Raw genomic sequence first — 22,634 nt, forward strand, 5'->3', positions numbered from 1 at the left:
GTAAAAGCGAATAGTAGAAATACTTGCCTAATGTACCAGCCCTGGTCCCATTAGAAGAGGGGTCGATGACCAAACCTATTCAGATCAGTCAGGATTGTCAGGAGTTGAGTCCTGCTATAGGTGATGTGCAATGTTATAGGATCCTAAGAACATTACAGATTGTTTGTTTGTATTGGTGCCCCATTATGATGTGAATTTTTTTTCAATGAAAACTGCAAATTCAAGAAGTTCAAAAAAACAAAAAACAAGAGGCTTAAAAAATAGTCGGCAAACTGTAATGCGGGATGAAACTGGAAAAAAAAAGCTGAATATTATAAAAATATTATTGGTGTGAGGTTTACACAATATCAGATCCATGCAACAATCTTTTTATGATTTAATTTATTATTTTTATGAGAGGACCTTGTGAGCGCTTTGATGAAAATGAATTTGTTGTTGGAAATTTTATTTTAAGGGCAATAAAAGGTTTTACATGGTTTGCTGTCTGTCTTCCTGAAGTGAATGTTCAACGTGTAGCTGAGGTTCATGTCCGGCCCAGCCTGAAAAAAAATTGAGTTTCGGTTGTAGTTTAAGGAAATGGATAGACTGTTGTGCTTAGTGCAGGACCTGATAGACATCCTTAGAGAGTCCTCAGCGCCCCTTCAGGCCCTGCACTAAGGACCACACAGTACATCCGTTTTGCTTGTTCTCAGTGGGATTATAGAGTCGGTTCTTCCTTACATAGAGATGATTTGCATAAAATTTTCCCAGGGGGCATTACTTGGCCTGTAAGACTCCCTACACTGGTCTCCTTAAGGAGAAAGAGTCCCCCGTCACTACACACTGCCAAATACACTCATTGCCCCAAGAAGGAGACGTGATCCTTACATTGGATACTTGCTTAGATGGAACTGCAAAACTGAAATAGAGGGAGGAGGGTGCCACTGGTAAATAACAGAAGGAATTTTCAGAATCCCCGATTCTGAAAATTAGCAAAAATTTACAAACGTGCCTTATTTGTATCCCGATGCCAAGGACCAGCTGCCACAGACCCAGTAATTACCCATGTGCCAGAACAGTTGGGTTTGGACTACTGGCATCAAATGAAGTGCATTTCACTGTACTCTTCCACAGGCCCGGCTCATGCACATGAACGTATTTACATTCCGTGTCTGTTTTTTTTTTTGTTGTTTTTTTTTTTTTGTTTTTTTTTGCGGACCATCTGAGGAACCATTCATTTCAATGGGTCCACAAAAAAATGGTTACTCTGTGTGCATTGTGTTTCCGCATGTCCGTTCCGCCAAAAAAATAGGACATATTGTCCACTAACGAACAAGGATAGGATTGTTCTATTAGAGGCCAGCTGTTCCGTTCCGCAAAATTCGGAATGCACATGGACATCATCCGTATTTTTTTGCAGACCTGTCGCCAAGTATACGAAATACATATGGTTGTGTGCATGAACCCTTATAGAGCAAATAGAGTGAATCTGGCGGGCATCAACATGGCCGGCACATTGCAGGCCGTGCTGTACTGCATAGGGATAGCGGCAACAATGTACAAACGTGATGTACAGGTACATGTGTCTTGTTCACTTACAACGTTCTCCTTTCCCCGTGCTCCCTATGAACGAGCATGTCAGCGAACGGCCATTAGCAGGCGTTGGGTCGGAGGAGGGAGATAGTGGATGCAGCCTTTCCTCATGCTGTCCTGCCTGGATGTGCTTCAGGTACCAGCTTACCATAGGAGTATCCTCCGCAGATCCTCTATTAAAGTGTGTCGGCAACAGTGTGTCATCAGCAGATCCCCCAATAACAGTGTGCCATCAGCAGATCCCCCAATAACAGTGTGCCATCAGCAGATCCCCCAATAACAGTGTGTCATCCGCAGATCCCCCAATAACAGTGTGCCATCAGCAGATCCCCCAATAACAGTGTGCCATCAGCAGATCCCCCAATAACAGTGTGCCATCAGCAGATCCCCCAATAACAGTGTGCCATCAGCAGATCCCCCAATAACAGTGTGCCATCAGCAGATCCCCCAATAACAGTGTGCCATCAGCAGATCCCCCAATAACAGTGTGCCATCAGCAGATCCCCCAATAACGGTGTGCCATCAGCAGATCCCCCAATAACGGTGTGTCATCTGCAGATCCCCCAATAACGGTGTGTCATCTGCAGATCCCCCAATAACGGTGTGTCATCTGCAGATCCCCCAATAACGGTGTGTCATCTGCAGATCCCCCAATAACGGTGTGTCATCTGCAGATCCCCCAATAACGGTGTGTCATCTGCAGATCCCCCAATAACGGTGTGTCATCTGCAGATCCCCCAATAACGGTGTGTCATCTGCAGATCCCCCAATAACGGTGTGTCATCTGCAGATCCCCCAATAACGGTGTCATCTGCAGATCCCCCAATAACGGCGTGTCATCTGCAGATCCCCCAATAACGGCGTGTCATCTGCAGATCCCACAATAACGGCGTGCCATCTGCAGATCCCCCAATAACGGTGTGCCATCTGCAGATCCCCCAATAACGGTGTGTCATCTGCAGATCCCCCAATAACGGTGTGTCATCTGCAGATCCCCCAATAACTGTGTGTCATCTGCAGATCCCCCAATAACGGTGTCATCTGCAGATCCCCCAATAACTGTGTGTCATCTGCAGATCCCCCAATAACGGCGTGTCATCTGCAGATCCCCCAATAACGGCGTGTCATCTGCAGATCCCCCAATAACGGCGTGTCATCTGCAGATCCCCCAATAACGGCGTGTCATCTGCAGATCCCCCAATAACGGCGTGTCATCTGCAGATCCCCCAATAACGGCGTGTCATCAGCAGATCCCCCCCCCCCCAATAACGGCGTGTCATCAGCAGATCCCCCCCCCCAATAACGGCGTGTCATCAGCAGATCCCCCCCCCCCAATAACGGCGTGTCATCAGCAGATCCCCCCCCCCAATAACGGCGTGTCATCAGCAGATCCCCCCCCCCCCAAGTAACGGCGTGTCATCAGCAGATCCCCCCCCCCCCCCAGTAACGGCGTGTCATCAGCAGATCCCCCCCCCCCCCAATAACGGCGTGTCATCAGCAGATCCCCCCCCCCCAATAACGGCGTGTCATCAGCAGATCCCCCCCCCCCCAATAACGGCGTGTCATCAGCAGATCCCCCCCCCAACGGGGCAGATCCCCCCCCCCAATAACGGCGTGTCATCAGCAGATCCCCCCCCAATAACGGCGTGTCATCAGCAGATCCCCCCCCAATAACGGCGTGTCATCAGCAGATCCCCCCCCAATAACGGCGTGTCATCAGCAGATCCCCCCCCAATAACGGCGTGTCATCTGCAGATCCCCCCCCAATAACGGCGTGTCATCTGCAGATCCCCCCAATAACGGCGTGTCATCTGCAGATCCCCCAATAACGGCGTGTCATCAGCAGATCCCCCAATAACAGTGTGTCATCAGCAGATCCCCCAATAAGTGTGTCATCAGCAGATCCCCCCCCCATAACTGTCATCTGCAGATCCCTCCCTATGATGCGGTGTCATCTGCAGATCCCCCATAATAGTTTGTAATCAGAAGATCCCCCATAACAGTGCTTCATCCACAGATTTTATTAAATATTTTAGCACATCATTTGGTTCAAAATATCTGTTTACTGCAAGCTTTTTTTTATTTGCCAAATTGGCAGCCCAAAAAATATTTCACTTTTACAGTGCAGGAAGGTGCTGCTAAGGTGTAATGTGCAAGTGGTATTGTACTTTTCCTAGAGTACAGCTCCTGTCTCATCACTTAGGGGGTCATTAATAACCAGAAATACGTCTATATTAGACGTATTTCTGGCTCAGATTGCGGTGCAAAGCTTATTTGTGTCGCTGTCTGCGACTTTTCCCCGCTCACGCTAGATCTAAAAAAAAGTGGTGTGGTGTGGGCTGTTTTAGGCGTAGAAAATGGTCTAAATCTACGCCAGCGCAGGGCCTTATTAAGACCGGCGTTTAAAATTCTGGTCTTAATAAATTACTCCCCTTAGTGTCCATGAAGCTGTGCGAGTATGTAAGAGCTAGTGAAGACAGCAGCATCCTGGACACACAGACTACACATCCAGCATGTATCACTGGGAATGATACGTCCACGTGGGAACAGTCTGAAACTAGGAGCAGGTTGCAGCCTTAATACCACAGCGGGTCTGAAATTAGTGAAGGAAGATTGTAGCCAGACAGTTAAACCTTTTTAATTCCAGGTAACCACTTGAAGGGGTTTTCTGGTACATACATATTTACGACCCATCCTCAGGATCTGATTGGTGGGGGTCCAACTCCTAGAACCCCAGACGATCAACTGTTAGAAGAGGCCATAAAGCTCAGACCAGCGCTGCATCCCCTACTCAGCATGCCAAGCACGGTCATTGTATAGCGGTTGTGCTCATTATTGCAGCTCAATCCCATTCACAAAACGCAGCGCATTCATTGAAAACCTCACATCCCAATTCGAACAGCAGTCTTATTAGTAATGAAGACAAAATCTTTAAACATACCGAGCAGGTCCCTTACTTATTAGCTGTGATAATAAACACTGTGGATTAGATTGCAACATCCTACAAGGTGATGCTTTTCTAAAAGTTTCAGCGTAAAACCCAATTCAAAGCAGCATTCCCGGTAAAAGCCCAAAATCTAAAATAGTTTTCCTCTTCCCCAGAGATCCCACAGCTATTTTGTAGGCCACTAAGGTAGCCTGTGTGAGCAATGTGAATGAAGAGCCCATTGGATCTCTAAATAGGCGGCATAAATACAGTATACCGTTGCTGAACTGTGGCTGATTCCAAGATTTCTATTGACAGTGGGAAACATCCCAGTCCTAGAATTCACAGTCCCCATTGTTTCTATGGAAAGTGTCTGGGCCCACATGGTCAACCCTCTTTCTAGGAAAAAAATAGACCTGGGGCTCCTTGGTCTAAGTAATGGCAGAGATCCCACATCCACCTATCATACTTCTGTTATTTGTCTTAAAGGATTGTAGTGGGTCAGCCCCCTCTAGTTAGGCTACTTTCACACAGGGAACAGCCTGCCTGATCTCTCTTCATTCCGGCATTGCCAAAAGCTAAAGCATCTCTATCCAGTCTCATTAACTTTAATGGTGACCTGCGTTTATCTGGCCGCAACCCGGCAATTATGCCAAGAATCGGCCGGAAGAAAACCGCTGCACTTTAGCTTCCGGCAATGCCAGAATGCAGATAAATTCTCAGGACACAGCAGTAATAAGGCCACGTGAGCCAGAAGTTAAACATAATTTGGCTGGGAGTCATAACATCAAAGGTTATTTTTGCTGGGTGATAGATGTAACAAAGAACGGCATAATGCGAATGGTAGATGATAACTTTGCATCTACTTTAGATATTGTGTATTGTCCTGGAGGAGGGGTACTTTGAAGTCTGGACATTTGTGGACGTTTGCCCCTATTTCCCCTGTGCAAAGTTATCAACTACTTACTTTATTTAACTTTAAAGGGTTAACGTCTTGCACTGACATACTGTTTCATACTTTGTAACTGCACTTTGTTTGCTAAGATATATATCCTGTACATTTGCACTGTATTTGCACAGCACTGTTGAAAGGGTTAATGAATACTGAGAAACTTTTGGGACTTTCTAGCTAATAATGAGAAGCTAGTCATTTTCCACAGTTACTGTAAAGGTGAAAGACTATGTTTTGGAGGCAAAAAGGCATACTTGTTTACCACCAAAACCAGACAGATTGACTTTTTGAATACTAGTTGCTGCTATGTTATGTCTGAAGACTTGTTTTTGTCTGAAAAATACTTCTGTGTCATTGCTATTGAATATAACTGAAGCTCGAATGCAAGTCTAGGAGGGAGGGAAGTTCTAACTTTGTATCTGTTTGGGATGAGTTTCTCCACTCCACCCCTCCCACTAGAACGTTCCAGTCTAGCTAGAGCTGGTATATAAGGAGAGCAGTCAGAGTTCCTAGTGTACTAAAGTTAGGGACCAGTGCTTAGAATAGGAGACTCTGCGAGTCTGCATGAGTGACCAGAAGACTGGGACGCTGAGCTACAGATCGCGGATCACCAGCCCTGTGACCAAGGATCCACCCAAACTACTGAGCCACAGACCGTGGGCCTCCAGCGTTTGGCCAGGGCACCAGCCTTCTGAGAGAGATGGACCGCTAGCTCAGGCCTTTCCTCAGCATCAAACCCTTCTTCTGCCAAGGAGGAGACTGGAGAAGACAGCCCTATACCTCGCCTTATTGTTTTGCACGTGAGCTCCCCCTGTAAAGAAGCACACTGGTTTACTGCAGACCCTGAGTCTCTGGAATTATTTCCCATTGGTGCTCTAATCTAAACTTTTGATATGTCTCTATGACATATCAAAAGTTTTATGAAAAGTTAGTGACCATTTAAAGGCTATGTTAAAATTGAGTTATAATTGATGCACGTCTGCAATCTTCATTCATTTTCAGACCTCCTGATATCCTAATTGCAGACTTTTCTCGTGTGGCTATACCCTTTCCAATAATACATACTGGGTAAGAGGTCAGTATGCCCAGGATGTTGCTTCTTCATTAGGTGGCATGTATCGGCACAGCTTCCTTCTTGGTCTGATTCCTCATTCTACAGTCCATGAGGGATGTTCGCTCACTGATGCTGAGGACTGAAATATTCTCCCCTCCCTCTGTGCTTTCTGGTGATTTCTCGCTACACATTTTCTCTCCATTCTATCTACACTATGATACAATACAGGCTGTGTGATTTGTAGACTCGAATGCTTTCCTCCATATCCACACTCTGATCTGCTGTGATCAATCTCCACATCCTCCTTGCTATCTCTACCACTGAGAGAGAAGGGGGAGAGCAGTGTGCTGTCTGCAGAAGCAGCAGGACAGCAAGCTATGGAAAGAAGTTGCACAGACTCTACGCAGGGTAGCTAAAGGAAATGTTTAATGAAGACTGTTGGGAGACTTACCGTAAGTTAATTTTGCATTTGACAAACAAACAATAAAAACAATCAATGCATAAGCGCATATTGCCTTTAAATGTAGCATAATCAATGTTTTCTTAAAAGATTAAACTATTGTAACATTTTTAATATTTTAACTGTTCCATTATTTATAAAATGTGAGATGTATTGGCTTAGTAAACAGGTGGCAAACTCATGACACCTGGTCACACCACAGAACTGCAGCACATCGCCTACAACTCGCTGTATTCCTTTTCTTTCTGTACACCTACAGTTCCGTCTTCTCTCCCTTCTGCCATGTCCACCACCACAGTGGGAAAAATGCAAAGGAGCAGAATGTATAGTTACTGCCTGACATCAGGGGCGTAGCTAAAGGCTCATGGGCCCTGAGTTCAACTTGGGCCCCCCTTCCCTCAGTACTTTGTGGCCAGGGGCAGGGACACACTCTGCCTGAGGCAAAAATTTAAACTGTGTCCCCATGCCAAATTCTTGACCTAACCCCCTTCCCTCCAGCCAGAGGTGTAACTTGACCAGCATGCACCTTGGTCACACAGTGCAAATATGCAAAAGTTTTTTTTTAGTAGCTGATTTGAAGTGATGTTACTTCTTTTAAGCATATTTGCTTGTGGATTTCGCAGCAGGAAAACCTTAACTAAAAACTCTTCACCAAATTACAAAAACAACCCACAAGGTCGGCTCTGTCCTGGCACCACACACTTTCTTCCCCCCCAGTCTTGCATTGGTTTAATGTTTATTCTCATTTATACCTGTTTTTTGTTTTTGTTTTTTAAATTTAGAAACAGAACCAAAGTTTAATGAGATAAACAATTTTATTTTGATCAAAAATAAAAGTTTAAAAAAATCATCTTAAAAACACTTTATTGGATAGAACATTTCCTTGTTAAGACTTAAGCCGATTAACCTCTTTACTGCTGTAAAGCATAGTAGTGTCTAGTATGGTGCTAATGGGGCAGAAACTAAAAGACCGTGCAGAATGAAGGCCGGAGTGGACGAAAAGTAGTCAAAAATGAGCTTTTCAAGGGCAAAGAATATAGGCAACAAAACTGAGACTTCTGATGCTCCTAAACGATGTCTCTAATGGTTGAGTGCGGACCATGCAGGTCGGGGGCGGCTGAAGGTACGTGTTTCTGCCATGCCATTGAAGTGATGTCACTACAAGTGAGTTTCCTCCTATTTTAAACTGGATATGTGTGAAATTCAGTCCAATGTGGGGTTCAGAAGCGTTCACAGACCCGGTCATCTGCTACTAAGCTATAAGTGCACCCTCTATTCAGTAATTCTGTACACTAAGCTGTGTGTAGTGAGAAACCATTGCATAAAAGAGATGATGACTACTTGGATATTGACATTTTTGTATTCACTGTTACTACATCTACTTGTAATTGGATGGGCTGTAACTGGGCGCTTCTGCCATGAATGTGATGCATAAAGAGCTAGAAATGTGTATACCCCTACACTGCTGTGTCTTAGTCAAGGACCCTTCCAGCAGTGACAAGGTTAACCCTTCTTGACTTAAATTTAGCTGATAATCTGTCTAGGGCGGCCGTACCCCGTCATGCCAGACTGGGAGGCCCCCTGGTTGCTGCCCATCTGCAAACCGATCACATGCTTTCCTTGTTTCAGTTTGTCTTCGGAGAAGTCCCGCTTGTGCTCCTGGGCTTTCCTGGGTAAATAGATGGGGTGGGGGTCAGTGAGGGTACATGACATTTTAGGAGATAATAGGAGATATAACACATGCTGTGTCCTATAATGTCCAGTTCTTCCACTTACTTCATAAACCAGGATGGGTCTCCTTGGTATTGGCCATCATTTTTTGTAACTGCGATACTCCCAAGAGCTACTATTGTCCTCTGAACGGCAGCCAGATCTTTTCCTGTAGAGAAGATGGAGATATATTATAAACCTATGGCAGTGGGTCTGCTAGAACTGAACCCATCGAGTCCGTTATCAGACCGTGGTATAGTAATGTACAGCCCTCAGTCTGTGCAGAGAAGATTTAATGTCTGCACCTCTGGTGATCTAGGGCAATGAAGGGGCGAATGTCTGTAAGAGAGAAGGGATTACTGTCAGAATCCCTGATGACCTAGGGTAGAGAAGGGGGTTATTAATGAGATCATCCCTGGTGGTTTAGGGCTGCTAAGGGGTTAAAATCATCAACCCTGGTGGTCTAAAGCAGAGAAGGTGTTAAGGAGGCGTATCTCAATCATCTTGTTTATTCACTTTTTTTTCACCAATTCACGGTGGTAGCTGGGCAACATCTTGTCCTGCTATTATTTTGGATACCCGGTTATCAGAGGGTGTATATATATTTATGCTTTTTAAAGTAAACCTAATAAAAGCGACATTTTAAAAGGGTCCAATTTCCAGGCTAATATTCACTTATACGGACACCTATACTATTTTGTATATTCAATTCCATTAAAAAAAATATGATTTTAAAAACTATCATCATGATTTAAATTCTGAACATGGTTTTTACAGCATGTGCGTGATATGAAGGACTGCATCATGTTTTTCTTTTTCTTCTATACCTGGTTTAGCCTATAGCCTGCTATGATTGATAATATAAGCAGGAGGCCTAACAGGAATTAGCTAGGCATTTAATACCATGCTGCAGTTTTCCATGATGGTGTTGGCAAGGACAAGTGTGCTTTGGACTCACCAAAGGACACAAACCTAACCACCTACTCATCTATACATTTCCATTTTTATTTTATTTTTTGCAAAAATGTTGTTCTTGAACATTTTTCAAGGCATTTATTCCTATACAAACAAATATAATTAGAAAAGAAGAGGAAGAGTATGGCCAATATATCCAACTATACTATACATTGTGCATGCAAGTCATAGCATTAAAGGGATTGCGCCTAAGTTGGAAAAATTGTAAAGTTAACCAGCAAGTGGAAAAGTCACCAGAGCTGCCCAAACACCAGTCCTTGATATAGTGCCTGATCAAACCTCTGTATTCAAGTCACTACAATGGTTCCTGAAACCACTGCTCCCATGGCTTCAAGTGACAGCCCTCCAAGTCCTCCAGAACCTACAGACGTCTCCAGCCCAAAGCTGGAAAAACCAGTGCCCAGTCCTCCCAGTCCCGACCACAGTTGAGAAGATCTGAGAGATCTAATCAAGGCAAGCTACCTGCTTGTTACCTGGACTAGAGCTTTGTGAGACTCTAATATACCCGAGCTATTTGAGGATTGCTTGGCAACGTTTCAATGGTGTTCCTATTGTGACTCAAACGTTCCTGAGCCACTGAGTGATGTTCCTATCCAAACTTCCAATATTATTCACAGGGAATAAACTTTAATGCATTACATATGAAAAGAGACCATCATTGCCCATTTTTACCCACTGTGCCGGCTGCCCACTTCCCAACTGCTCTGATAAAGGAAAGAGTCAAGAGAAAGAAATCAGCCAAATTGTGTGCTTTTGCGTACGTGCATGCTGTTTGTTTTGCCAATCTACGTGGCAAGACGCCAAAAACAGCTCATCTCCAATAAGGGGAAATGCAGTGACTCAGATCTCTGCTAAATAGCTAATTTGGTGCTAAAAGAGTTAATGCTTTTTGTTATGCTGCCTAAAGGTAGCAATATTTAGTTTATTGTGCCCTAACTCAGCAGAGAGAGGCTAGCCCTGCCTTCTCTGACGGAGGAGCTGTGTAGTTGGATTGCATTTAAGATTCTGCCAAGAGTTGCTATTGGAAACCGTCGACAATCTTGCTGACAGACATGCCCCTAACAGCTGAGCTGACGTCCTAACTAGTAATAGGAGGCGTAGTGTAGCAGCGCATGCACAGTCACTGGTCCTGTAGCAGAAGACACTACTCAGAGCAGTGCCAAGGTGCAAGATTGCCAAGGTTGGCTGAAATGTTCGGCCCTGTCAATCAAGCAGCAGGGGTAGCGTCTTCAGATGCGTGGACAGCCCCTTGCATGTGTACGATTCCCTCATCTCCACTCCTAACGTGGCAATTCCACCTCTACCGAACTTTAAAGTATAACTGTCATATTTATTTATTTATTTTGTATTGGATTGTGGTGATTAATATCTCCTTGGTGGCCCTATTTTAACTTTTCACTGTGTATTCAATTACCCCTTAATTCCACAGTTTAGTTCCCTGTACGGCCTACTTTTACCTGTGCTTAACATAGGGTTGCTAGGCAGGGTCCGTCTATGTGTTGAAGGACGAAGGACGCAGAAGCAGGCTGCGTGCAAGGTCACATTACTGACAGCCAGGGAGTGTAAGTAAATGATTAGAGCCAGGTCCTCCCCAGCAGCTGATAACAGTGCCTGGGCTGTGTGCACTTCGCTTGGCAGACGCTCCCTCACTCAGCAGAGCTGGACAATGCAGAGTTGGAGCAGCGCAGACCAGGGCAGGGAGATCTGCCGTCTGCTCGGTGTATAAATGAAAGCAACATGTGGTAAGAGGACCCCTTTGTGCTGCAGGAGATTAACCCTTTAGGGGGGAGGGCTCTGGTTACTGACACTTTTGGGGGGGCTATTGTTACTGGCTAGTGAGGGCAGGAGGGATTAGCCTCAGGGTGAGGGCAGTGGCGGCCATCTTAACTGAATAGTGAGATTGCAGTTTTATGCAGACTGGTTGCTAAGGGCTGAATCTTATTAAATATGGGGTAAGTCAGTCTAATAGTAACTGATTCTGGAATATCATGTTATTAGTAACTACATATATGAAAATTGAAATTAGGGTCTAAGTACGACAGTTATCCTTTAAGTTAATGTGAGCTGAGCTGCAGTACACTGGCATGGCCACTACACAATGAACGGCACCTTCTGCCTCCGGATCCATCCACTATATAGTTTCTGGCACTGGTCGCTGCCCGAAATAGCAGATTAGTTGGGGTGTGGGATGACGGACCTCCACCAATCTGATACTGATAAACTATCCTGAGGATAGGTCATCGGTATCTAAGTCCCAAGAATCTAAGTCCCTTTGAATAATTTGGCTAGTTTTATGGTCAGATGTGAAACCTTCTATAGTCTGAAGATCACATTTCTATGTTTCCAATGGATTTTTGTGCCTTCCCCCTAGAAATATGGACAGAGGCCTCACATCCTATGAACATGCAGGTCTTGGCTCTGAGGTTACCTTCATACAGGTCTACGGTTTGGAACATATCTGTCTTCACCACTCCGTAAGCCTCAGATGCATTCAGGAACTGGGCCACCTGCTCCATCTGCTTGAAGACCATGCTGGGAGGAGGGTCGGGGATCTTCACGGGGTGTGATCCTTTGGGGTATAAGCTGTTAATCAGTTTGGAGAGGACCTGAAGGAGAGGAAAAGAACGTTCTTGAATAACACAATGTCACTGAACTGGAGATGTATCTAGTGTAGTGGAGCAGTTGTCCATTGCAACCAGATTCCACCTTCCATTAATTAATTAAGTCCTTTTGGTTGCTATGGGCAATGGCTCTAATTTTCCTGGGTATTAGCAGTAATAAATACCCACCAGGATTGGGATAATTCACACATGTGTTTCCATCTATGACATTTATATAGACATTATACTTCTCTAATAACCTATCATTCTCACAATTCTGCAATATTGCAAATCTAGCTTGTAGATTATCCCTGATAGCAGCCTCAATAAAATCCTGCACTCAGCTTTCTTCCCATGCACAGTACATGACCATCTCTAACAAAGCTAGAACCAGCCCTGGACCTCACATGGATCCAGAGATCTCCCCATACATTGCTCTGCTAGATTAGCTATAGGCTGGCCGCTCAGGGTGTGTGTCCTTTCTACTGTAGCTCAGGGAATGTGCCATTTCTGCAGTAGCTCTCTCCCTATGACAGCCCTTTTGACTCAAACGTACCATGGTGATGCCTACTGCTTAGACACCCATACCACCACTAGGCCAGATAAAGTTCAGGTCGGAACTTTACGATGGACACCTATAAACACAAGTGCCTGCAATTGCTAATCCATGGCTAGCTAACATGCCACCATACCACCTCATACCATTCCCATCCTCTGCAGCAGTTCCTCAGGGGCTCACTGCACTTCAGGAACATAGGGAGGTGAGGGCCTACTGACTTTCTCCTGAAATCTGCCAATCGGGCAGTTCAGGTGCAGCATAGTGTACATGTGTATAGGTCAGGAGAGATAGCTGTCGACCAAAAGAGTGGCAGCTATGTAAATCGATCAGTCCTGGGCAAGTTTGGGAGACATTTATCTAATGTGTATGGCCAGCTCTACACTGTCTTCTGACAATTGCTGGAGCCTTTTTGTGACACAACCAGAGTGGCAGATGCTGACCACAGGCGGATATCTATGGAAAACATGATCTGCAATGTTGCCAATCCTCGGATAGTCATTCCTGCCAAATGGGGTGTTCCCATCTGGGACATTTGTGACATATCCATCGGATAGGCCACAAACGCCTCATGGGCCCGAATCCTGAAGTGAATAGGGATCAAGCAACGCATGCATGGTCACCATCCATTCACTGCTAGGGGACTTTCAAAAATAGTCAAGTGCTGGCTAAGCTACTTCCAAAAGTCCCAAACCGGTGAATGGAGGGTGCCCTGTTTTTGAGATAGGAGTGAGTCCCAGAGGTAGAACAGGGAACTATGAGATATTTATGACATATCCTATAATTCATATCGATATACCATAAATGTCCCAGATGGGTATACCCCTTTAAACATATTTCATTGTCAACTGGAGCAGCGACCAACCATGAAAGACAAGTGATTCAGAAGGCAAACATCTAACATCTCTAGTGCATGGCCACCCTACAGGTGCCCATACACCTTCAAGAGCAGTCACCCGAATGCTCGTTTGGCTAACAGCTATCTCTCCCAGTTGATGGTTTTTTATTTATTTATGTTTTAATCAAAGCATGCTCTGGGTGTGGTATTTTTCAGATGACTTCTGTAAAGGAAAAAATAAAAAAATAAAAAAAAAGTCTGAAAAACAAAAATATTGTGTGACTAAAAAAATGCCCCAAAAACGCTTGTAAAAAACCCACCAGAATTTCATTTTTTTTGCAAGCTAAAAAAAAACCCAGTAAAAAGATCTAGTGTGGGAGCACCCAGAACTTCTATACGAGATGTTGGTTGGAGGAACACGTCACATGTTATGGCCTGTTAGTCCTCTCCTCACCACTCCATTCTTTAGCCACTGCTGGAATCCATATCTTCCTGGCTCAGGTGGCTCTCCCACCTCTGCGCCACACTGCAACTTAATCCACTGGACTAGACGAGGCTCCAGCTCATCATCATACTTCTTCTCGATGCGAGACTGGACATCACGGCTCATACCATAGGCGGGACCTTTATTAGCCATGGCTGCTTGGACCTGGATTCAAGATAACAAGAAAAGTGAAGTTAGTATTATGTAAAAAAAAACACTAAAAAACTATGCAATGATAATATAATGCTGCACTATATAATAATATAATGTGCTGCAACATATAATGTAATATACTGCACTATGTATAATAATATATTATGCACTATACATCCTAATATAATGTGCTGCCCTATGTATAATAATATAATGCACTGGACTACATATACTACTATAATATATTCTGCTGCATTATGTATAATCATATAGTATACTGCACTATGTATAATTATATAATTTAATGACCTACGACTATACGGACAAAAGTTTTGGGACAATACTCATAATTGAATTCAAGTAATTCATTCAGTCCCATTGCCACAGGTGTATAAAATCCAGGCCCAAGCCGTGCAGTCTGCTTTTACAAATATTTGGGAAATAATGGCTTGTAAAGAGCTCACTAAATTCCAGCGTGGTCCTGTAATAGGATGTCACAACTGTAACAATTCAATTCCTGAAATGTCTTCCCTCCTAGATATTCCGCCATCACCTGTGAGTGGTATGGTAAAGTGGAAGGGACCACAGCAGCTCAGCCACGAAGTGGAGACCACATAAAGTTACAGAGCGGGGTCGCCGAGTACTGAGGAACATAGTGTATAAAAGTCTCCAGCACTGTGCCGACTCCATAACTGCAGAGTCCAAACCTTCTCTGTCATTAACATCAGGACAAAAACTGTGCTGCATCAGGAGCTTCATAGCATAGGTTTCCATGGTCGAGCAGCTGCTTTCAAGTCTTAAAGGGAATCTGTCTTCAACTTTATGCTACCCATAGTAACATCAGTATGAAGTAGAGACAGGTGAGCAGATTTCAGCGCTCTGTTATTTAAAAGTTAAAAATAAGTGGTTGCTCAGAACCAACATCACAATCATTACAGACTGGGCCTGGAAAAGAGTCCCGGCCACCTGAGAAGAGTCCTGGTTATTCACGAAGTCCTGCTCTCCTGCCCACCTGCTGATGATTGACAGGCTTCTACCTAGTTTCCTCCCTTTCTCTCTAGCAGAGAACTGACAATCATCAGCAGATGGTCGGGGAGAGCAGGAGATTAGGAATAACCAGGACTCTTCTAAGGTGGCCGTGACTCTTTTCAGGGCCTGGGCTGTAAAGATTATGATGCTGGTTCTCGGCAACCACTTCCTTTTAGCTGATAAGTGACACCGGTGACATCAGCATTTCTGTCACTAATTTATGCTGCCCTCAGTGAGGTCACTGAAAAGTTGATGACAAGTTCCCTTTAAATCACCAAGCACAATGCCCAGCATCAGATGGAGTAGTGTCGAGCATATCGCCACTGAACTCTGGAGCAGTGTGAACGTGTGGAGTGATGAAACGCGCTTCTCTATCTGGCAGCCTGATGGATAAACCTGGGTTTGGTGAATGCTAGGAGAACGTTACCTGCCTGATTGCATTTTGCCAACTGTAAAGTTTGGTGGGGGAGGTATAATGCTAAGGGAGTGTTTTTTTTTTTTTTAAGCAAGGTGCATAATGGCATGGTTGGGGCGCGTTTGGAGTGAAAGAACTTGACTGACCACAGAGTCTGACCTCAACCTCATCCAACTCCTATGGGATGAACTACAATGGAGACTGTGACCCAGGCCCTCTCCTCCATCAGTGTCTGACTTCAGAAATACTATTCTAGATGAATGGGCAAAAACTTTAAAATCTTGTAGAAAACCTTCCCAGAAAAGTGAAAGCTGTTTTATCTGTTTTACTATGGATTCTAAAATACGGGAATAAAATAGGCTTAACAAAGGCTAAGTCAATAAAGAGTTAAAGAAACAATCACTGTAACCTGCAATCAATGGGCAGGCCCCTCGTCAGCCGGCTCCAAACATGGCCAATGCCCAACGGTGGCGAGAGTTAGCCATACAAATCTGCATTTCAGGTGTCTCTTGGAGCTTAAACAGTTTTTTTTATATGCATAGAACTCTATACCTTCCAGAGCAGCGGTCTCCTTCCTCAGGATGTCTACTGTGTAATATGCATGTCTTGCCTGGTGGTCATCTGACACAGAACATAAAGACTTTGTATCTGTTAACTAACTAACTAAATAACTCACTACATTAACAAGTAATATAACTGGATTGCATGATAATAATTAAAGGGAAAGAACCACTAAGAATAACTTAAATAAAAGCTCCATATTTATGCCTTTGGATTCAGAATAGGATGTGATAAAAGCTCCTGTAGGTGTAATGTGAAGCTGTCCTTATAGTGTAATGGACTATGTATAAGAATGTAAAATAGCATGCTGCACTGTGTATTATATCATTTAATGTACTCTGCAGAGGCATTAAAAGGACATTACGATTACTCTTTGATGTACAAAAGATGGTACTTTTGCTATAAACGTCTAGGTCACAATATGGGGCACTATCTGGCACCACTGTTTTCATAGTTTTGTGGCACCTTTTGCTAGGTAACTATATAGTTATGACAACATTATATCTGAAGTACAGTATTTGGGGGCACTGTGCCAACAGCAAGTACAGTAATAAGGGGGGATCAGGCAGAAACAACCACAGAATTGGAGGTTTCAGCAGGACGGGGAGTTTGTGAAGTCTGGAAAAACACCTACGTGCTGGAAAACTGAGCAGTCAAAAAAGTTATCATGGCGGTCTGGGCTGGATGGAAAAGATGGGAAAAGTGAACAACTCCAATCAGAGAATCTGGGCTGGATGGAAAAGTGAACAACTCCAATCAGAGAAGCCTGTAAATGACTAGATTTTAGGGTTCAGTTACAGTACACTGCTATCTTGGTCATATGACAGCAGTCTCACCCAAGGATCTCAATGTAGCGGTGCTAGCATACAAATGAATGGGGTTGCACCCTGACTTGCACGTTTGGCAGCGCCATGACACGCAAAAAATACAGCCGTGTTGGATTTTTTGCAATTCTGATGTAACGGTCACAGCAGAAGTGCAGTCATGCTGTGACCCCATTCATTTCTATGCTAGCAGCACTACGCTGATATCCAAACGCGATTCCTTTAGTGTGACCAAGATCGCTGTGTAGCCGTACAGTCTGTGTAACCTAATATCTACTACTATACGGTCGCTGTATGGTTGTGATATTGTTTTTTGTATAGTGTTTATTTTGGAATAGTATGGTAATATTATTCACATCTGGAAAAACATGATATTCTGATATAGGAAAATTGTAATTAGTTGATATGTTTTATCCAAAATGAAAAAAATATATATATGTATTCGATACAAGTTTTTGAATTTTCATCTTCTGTCAAAACATTTAAGTTCCATTTGATTCTTCTCTTCTAGTGGTGACAACTGGTAGTGGTGGTTACTACATCTCTCATAGGGGTTGTCACCCGGTATTTCTGGACTGAACATGCACAGCTGTACTTGAGACCTATGGGGTCCCAGCGATTGCACACCTTGCTAATTACAGAATGGTGGCTCAGCGTTTAGCACTGGTGCCTTGCACCGTTGGGGTCCTGGGTTCAAATTCAACCAAGGACAACGTCTCCATGGAGTTTGTATGTTCTCCCCATGTTTCTGTAGGTTTACTCCAGGTTCCGGGATCTTCCCACACTCCAAAGACATAAAGATAGGGAACTTAGATAGTGAGCCCCATTAAGGACAGTTGGAGGCTAATGTCTGTAAAGCGCTGCGGTATATAGCAGCGCTATATAAGTGCATAAAATAATTTTGGGAAAATAGGACATAAACCTGCTTTGATGACAGATTCAGGTGACAACTCCTGATATGTTGGCCATATTGGTAGTCATCCAATTTTCCGAGCATTATAAATAAAAAAGTTAAATATTTACCAACCTGAATATTTACTAACCCAGCGTCTGGTTTCCTTACAATATTGGGTGTAAAGTCTCGTTCTCGTGTCCATTCCAATTATGGAGAGTGGAGAACCCGAGGAGTCATCTCTCGCAATCTGTCCGTGGACTGTTACTGTGTTTACATTGGTCTCACTCCATAAGGCTACTTTCACACTTGCGGCAGAGAATTCCGGCAGGCAGTTCCGTCGCCAGAACTAGCAATCCGGACGCAAACGGATGCATATGTGAGACGGATCCGGATGTGGATCCGTCTTACAAATGCATTGCAATACTGAATCCGTCTTTCCGGGTGTCATCTCATCTGGAAAAACGGATCCGGTATTTTTTTTTTCCTCATTTTTAAAGATCGGATCCGTTTTGCCAAAACACTTGGGGCCGGATCTAGCATTAATGCATTTCAATAGCAATTAATGCCGGACCCGGCATTCCGGCAAGTGTTCAGGATTTTTGGCTGGAGAGAAAACTGCAGCATGCCGCAGTATTTTCTCCGGCCAAAAAACGTAAGAGGGACTGAACTGAGTATGCAAATTAGCTCATGTGAGCCAAGCCAGAGACCCCCGAGACAGGTGGGTCAGTTTTGGGCTTTTTGAAAGAGCTTCTGCTTTGGGTGACATAATTTGCACATGTCATATAGGTAACGGGATATATTAGCACATCAGATAACATTTACCTGCCAGAACTTGCTGGGACTTACAGTTCCACAATAGCAAAAGCCTAAGTTGCTGACCCCTCATCCTACATCATGCACATAAGGTATTATCTCTATATAACCTGCATGCATACAACTGAGCATAGAAATGCTAACACCCCCCCCCCCCCCCCCCCCAGCCCAAGCCCCCCAAATCCCATCCCTCCCCAAACTCACAGACTGCTACTGGGTGAAGGTGTCTGTCTTCTCCAGGATGCAAAGTACTGACTGAGAGAGGAGAAGGAAGGGGAGATAAAAGTCCTGGTTCTGCATGTAATGTGGGGGAGTATCAGCCCACCTTCTCCCCCCTCCAGTCTCTGATCTTCCCAACTCCATATTAGGGGAAGGTCTGACTGAACTGCTGGGTTTGGGGCTATGAACGCATTCCCCGGATACCTAAAGGATGCGGGAAAGGGGAAGAGACTGTCACTGAACAGGAGGGGGGAAATCTCCTTCCAGCAGATCCTTTTATAGACTCAATTCGGGGGCAACACTTCCCAGATAAACCCTTTATGCTTCAGGGGGGCCACGAACACTTGGATGACGCTATGCCGAATGGAGCTCACTAGTCTCATTCTCAAAAGCTGCAAAAGTCACATTTGTTAGTTTTCACATTTTTCCCTGTAAAACAAACATTAAAAATAATTACTTACTGTCAATGCAAACCTCAGCTAATAAAATATAGATAGAAAAAGCTTCCAAGACCAGCAACAACTAGGAAGATAGATAGAAAGATATTAGATAGATAGATATAAAGATAGATAGATAATGGATGCATATATAGATAGATAGAAAGATATAGGATGGATAGATAGATAGATAGATAGATAGATAGATAGATAGATATAAAGATAGATATGAGATAGATAGATAGATATTAGATAGACAGATAGAAAGATAGATATGAGATAGATAGATGATAGATAAATAGATAATGGATGGATATATACAGTAGATAGAAAGATATAGGATGGATAGATAGATATATAGATAGATAGATAATGGATGGTAATAAATAGATAAATAAATAGATAATGGATGGATATATAGATATAAATATATAGGATGATAGATAGATATGAGATAGATAGAACGATATAGGATAGATAGATAGATAGAACGATACAGGATGGATAGATAGATAAATAATGGATAGATAGATACAGGGCTGTCTTTACCGCGGGGCAAAAGGGGCAGCTGCCTCTTGAGCCCCGCTGGCCACTGGTGACGTGGGGGGCAGCGGCAGGGCACAGGGAGATGAGCGCTTCTGTTGTGGAGGCGCTCATCTCCATAGTCATCTGTATCGCCGTCCTCAGGGCAGCCATACAGATAAATGTGGCGGGGCAGGGGAGGGAGAGGCGTCTCCCTTCCCCGTTCCTCTGATAGGCTGCAGGCACTAGGACTTCATTCAGCAGGACCTGCGCTGACGTCACCACGCGGTGAGCGCGATTACATCATCAAAGGTCCTTTGGCACGTCCTGAAAGAAGAAGAAAGAGGATGATGCCGACTGCTCGATCAAGTTGATGAGGTGAGTTAATTATATATATTTTTTTAACCCCATATGCTACATTTTACTAAGCATTCTGTATTAAGAATGCTATTATTTTCCCTTATATCCATGTTACAATGGAAAATAATAAAATCTACAGAACACCGATCCCAAACCCGAACTTCAGTGAAGAAGTCTAGGTTCGGGTCTGGGTACCACAATCAGTTTTTTCTCACGCACGTGCAAAACGCATTGCACTCGCACGGAAAAAACGGAGAAAAGCAAAGCAATCGCAGTCAAAACTGACTGAAATTGCGTGCCTACTTGCGCGGGTTTCCCTGATCACAGACGCAACGCATCCGGACCTAATCCGAACACGCTCGTCTGCAATGGGTTTAACTGCTAATTTTTTTTAATATGGTACTACTACTGGCACATGATTTGGGGGCATCTATGGGGGCACCTGTTACTGGCACGATTGGGGGGCATCTATGGGGGCACTTGTTACTGGCACATGATTGGGGGGCATCTATGGGGGCACTTGTTTGGCACATGCGGTGGCGTTGCTAGCTTAAAACATTCGGGGCCTGGGCCCCTGATGTTTTGTCCCAGGCCCCGAATGTCCTGCCTGCCAGCTAGATACAACTGTATTGCTATCCTCAGAACGGTGTTCTGTCACAATACTATACCTTATCAGAATGCTATACCCTCATCACTTCTGGTGAGGCGGCCGCACCGGAAGTGACGAGAATCAGCTGGAGGAGGGAGTGTGCGGTGCTGCGCAAGCGCAGATCCACGGGTAAGTCAAAATTATAGCACCGCCGCGGCAGAAGCGCCCACTTAATGCACATGCGCGAAACTGGCCGGGACACACTGGGAGCCACGGCTGGGTGGGAGAGGGTGCACACGCGCGGCTATATACTCCCGTCGGCCACACACATCAGGACTACACCACGCGTGCACACTCAGGGGTAGGGAGATCCGATGGAACATTTTGCACTGACAAATCTACCTACCCCTGAGTGCGCACGCACGGTGTAATCCTGATGTGTGTGGCCAACGGGAGTATATAGCCGCGCGTGCGCACCCTCTCGACCTCCAGCCGTGGCTCAAGGCACAGGGTGTCCCGGTCGGTTTTGCGCATGCTCATTAGGTGGGAGCTTCTTCCGCGACGGTGCTATCATTTTGACTTACCTGTGGATCTGCGCTTGCGCAGCGCCACCCCCCCTCCTCCAGCTGATTCTTGTCACTTCCGGTGCGGCCGCGTCACCGGAAGTGAGGAGGGTATAGCATTCTGATAAGGTATAGTATTCTGACAGAACAACGGCAATACAATTGCATCTAATGCACTGGAAATGCTGAAAGACCTGTGGTGACATCACAGGGCATGTGATCAATGCAGAAGGCAGTGGTTGAGAAGGACCTGCCATGATGTCACCATCATGTGACCAGTGCAGGGGAGGATGGCAGTGAAGCCCAGAAGTCCTGGAGGAGGAAGCTTTGGTAATGTTTGCTACATGACAAGAGGTAAGTGAAAGGAGAGGCAGAGCAATGCTGGGAGTTGTGGTTATTTAACTAGGACTGTATGTTAGGGCTGAAGGGAGGGATGTTATTTACATGGAACTGTGTGTTGGTGGTGGCTGGGGAGGGGGTCATGTTATTTACACAGGACTGTATGATAGTGGCTGTAGGAGGGAGTGATGTTACTTACATGGGACTGAATGTTGTAGGGGGCTGGGGGAGGGTGATGTTATTTACATGGGACTGTATGTTGAAGGTGGCTGGTGGGGGAATGATGTTATTTACATGGGACTGAATGTTGAGGGGGTGATGTTTACATGGAACTGTATGTTGAAGGCAGCTGGGGAGGAGGTGATGTTATTTACATGGGACTGTATTTTGGAGGTGGCTGGAGAGATGGTGCGATGTTATTTACATGGGGCATTATGGCGGAGGGAGAGAAATAGTGTTATTTACATGGGACTGTATGTTGGAGGGGCTGAAGGGAGGGGAGTGATGTTATTTACACAGGACTGTATTTTGGAGGGGGCAGGAGAGATGGTGTGATGTTATTTACATGGGACTGTATAATGAATGGAGGAATATAACTACAGGGGGCACTGCAGGGGGCATTATAAATACTGGGGGCACTTCAGGGTGAGCATTATAACAGTAGGGGGCAGTATAAATACTGGGGGCACTGTAGGGGTATTATAAATTCATTATCGGCAGTCTTATTACTACTGGGAGTTCTATAGGAGGGACTTATAGATCTGCCTTATTTCTACTAAGAGCACTAT

General features: G+C 44.6%; 1 protein-coding gene across 2 annotated transcripts; it reads right to left on the reverse strand.

The window, feature by feature from the left end:
* Positions 1 to 7,760: 7,760 nt before the first annotated feature.
* Positions 7,761 to 19,176, reverse strand: TAGLN (transgelin). Of its 2 annotated transcripts, none has more exons than XM_044282257.1 (5): positions 19,022 to 19,176; positions 14,098 to 14,292; positions 12,078 to 12,255; positions 8,741 to 8,843; positions 7,761 to 8,633 (listed from the first exon to the last, which is right to left on the reverse strand). In XM_044282257.1, exons 2-5 carry the CDS (start codon positions 14,278 to 14,280, stop codon positions 8,489 to 8,491), a joined length of 609 nt encoding a protein of 202 aa, XP_044138192.1. In that variant the 5' UTR covers positions 14,281 to 14,292; positions 19,022 to 19,176; the 3' UTR covers positions 7,761 to 8,488. The 2 variants fall into 2 exon arrangements, with proteins under 2 accessions (XP_044138192.1, XP_044138193.1); XM_044282258.1 differs by lacking the exon at positions 19,022 to 19,176 and adding an exon at positions 16,277 to 16,295.
* Between the last annotated feature and the right edge of the window lie 3,458 nt (positions 19,177 to 22,634).

Source organism: Bufo gargarizans, chromosome 2 (assembly GCF_014858855.1).
Source record: "Bufo gargarizans isolate SCDJY-AF-19 chromosome 2, ASM1485885v1, whole genome shotgun sequence".
Classification (NCBI taxonomy): Eukaryota; Metazoa; Chordata; class Amphibia; order Anura; family Bufonidae; genus Bufo; species Bufo gargarizans.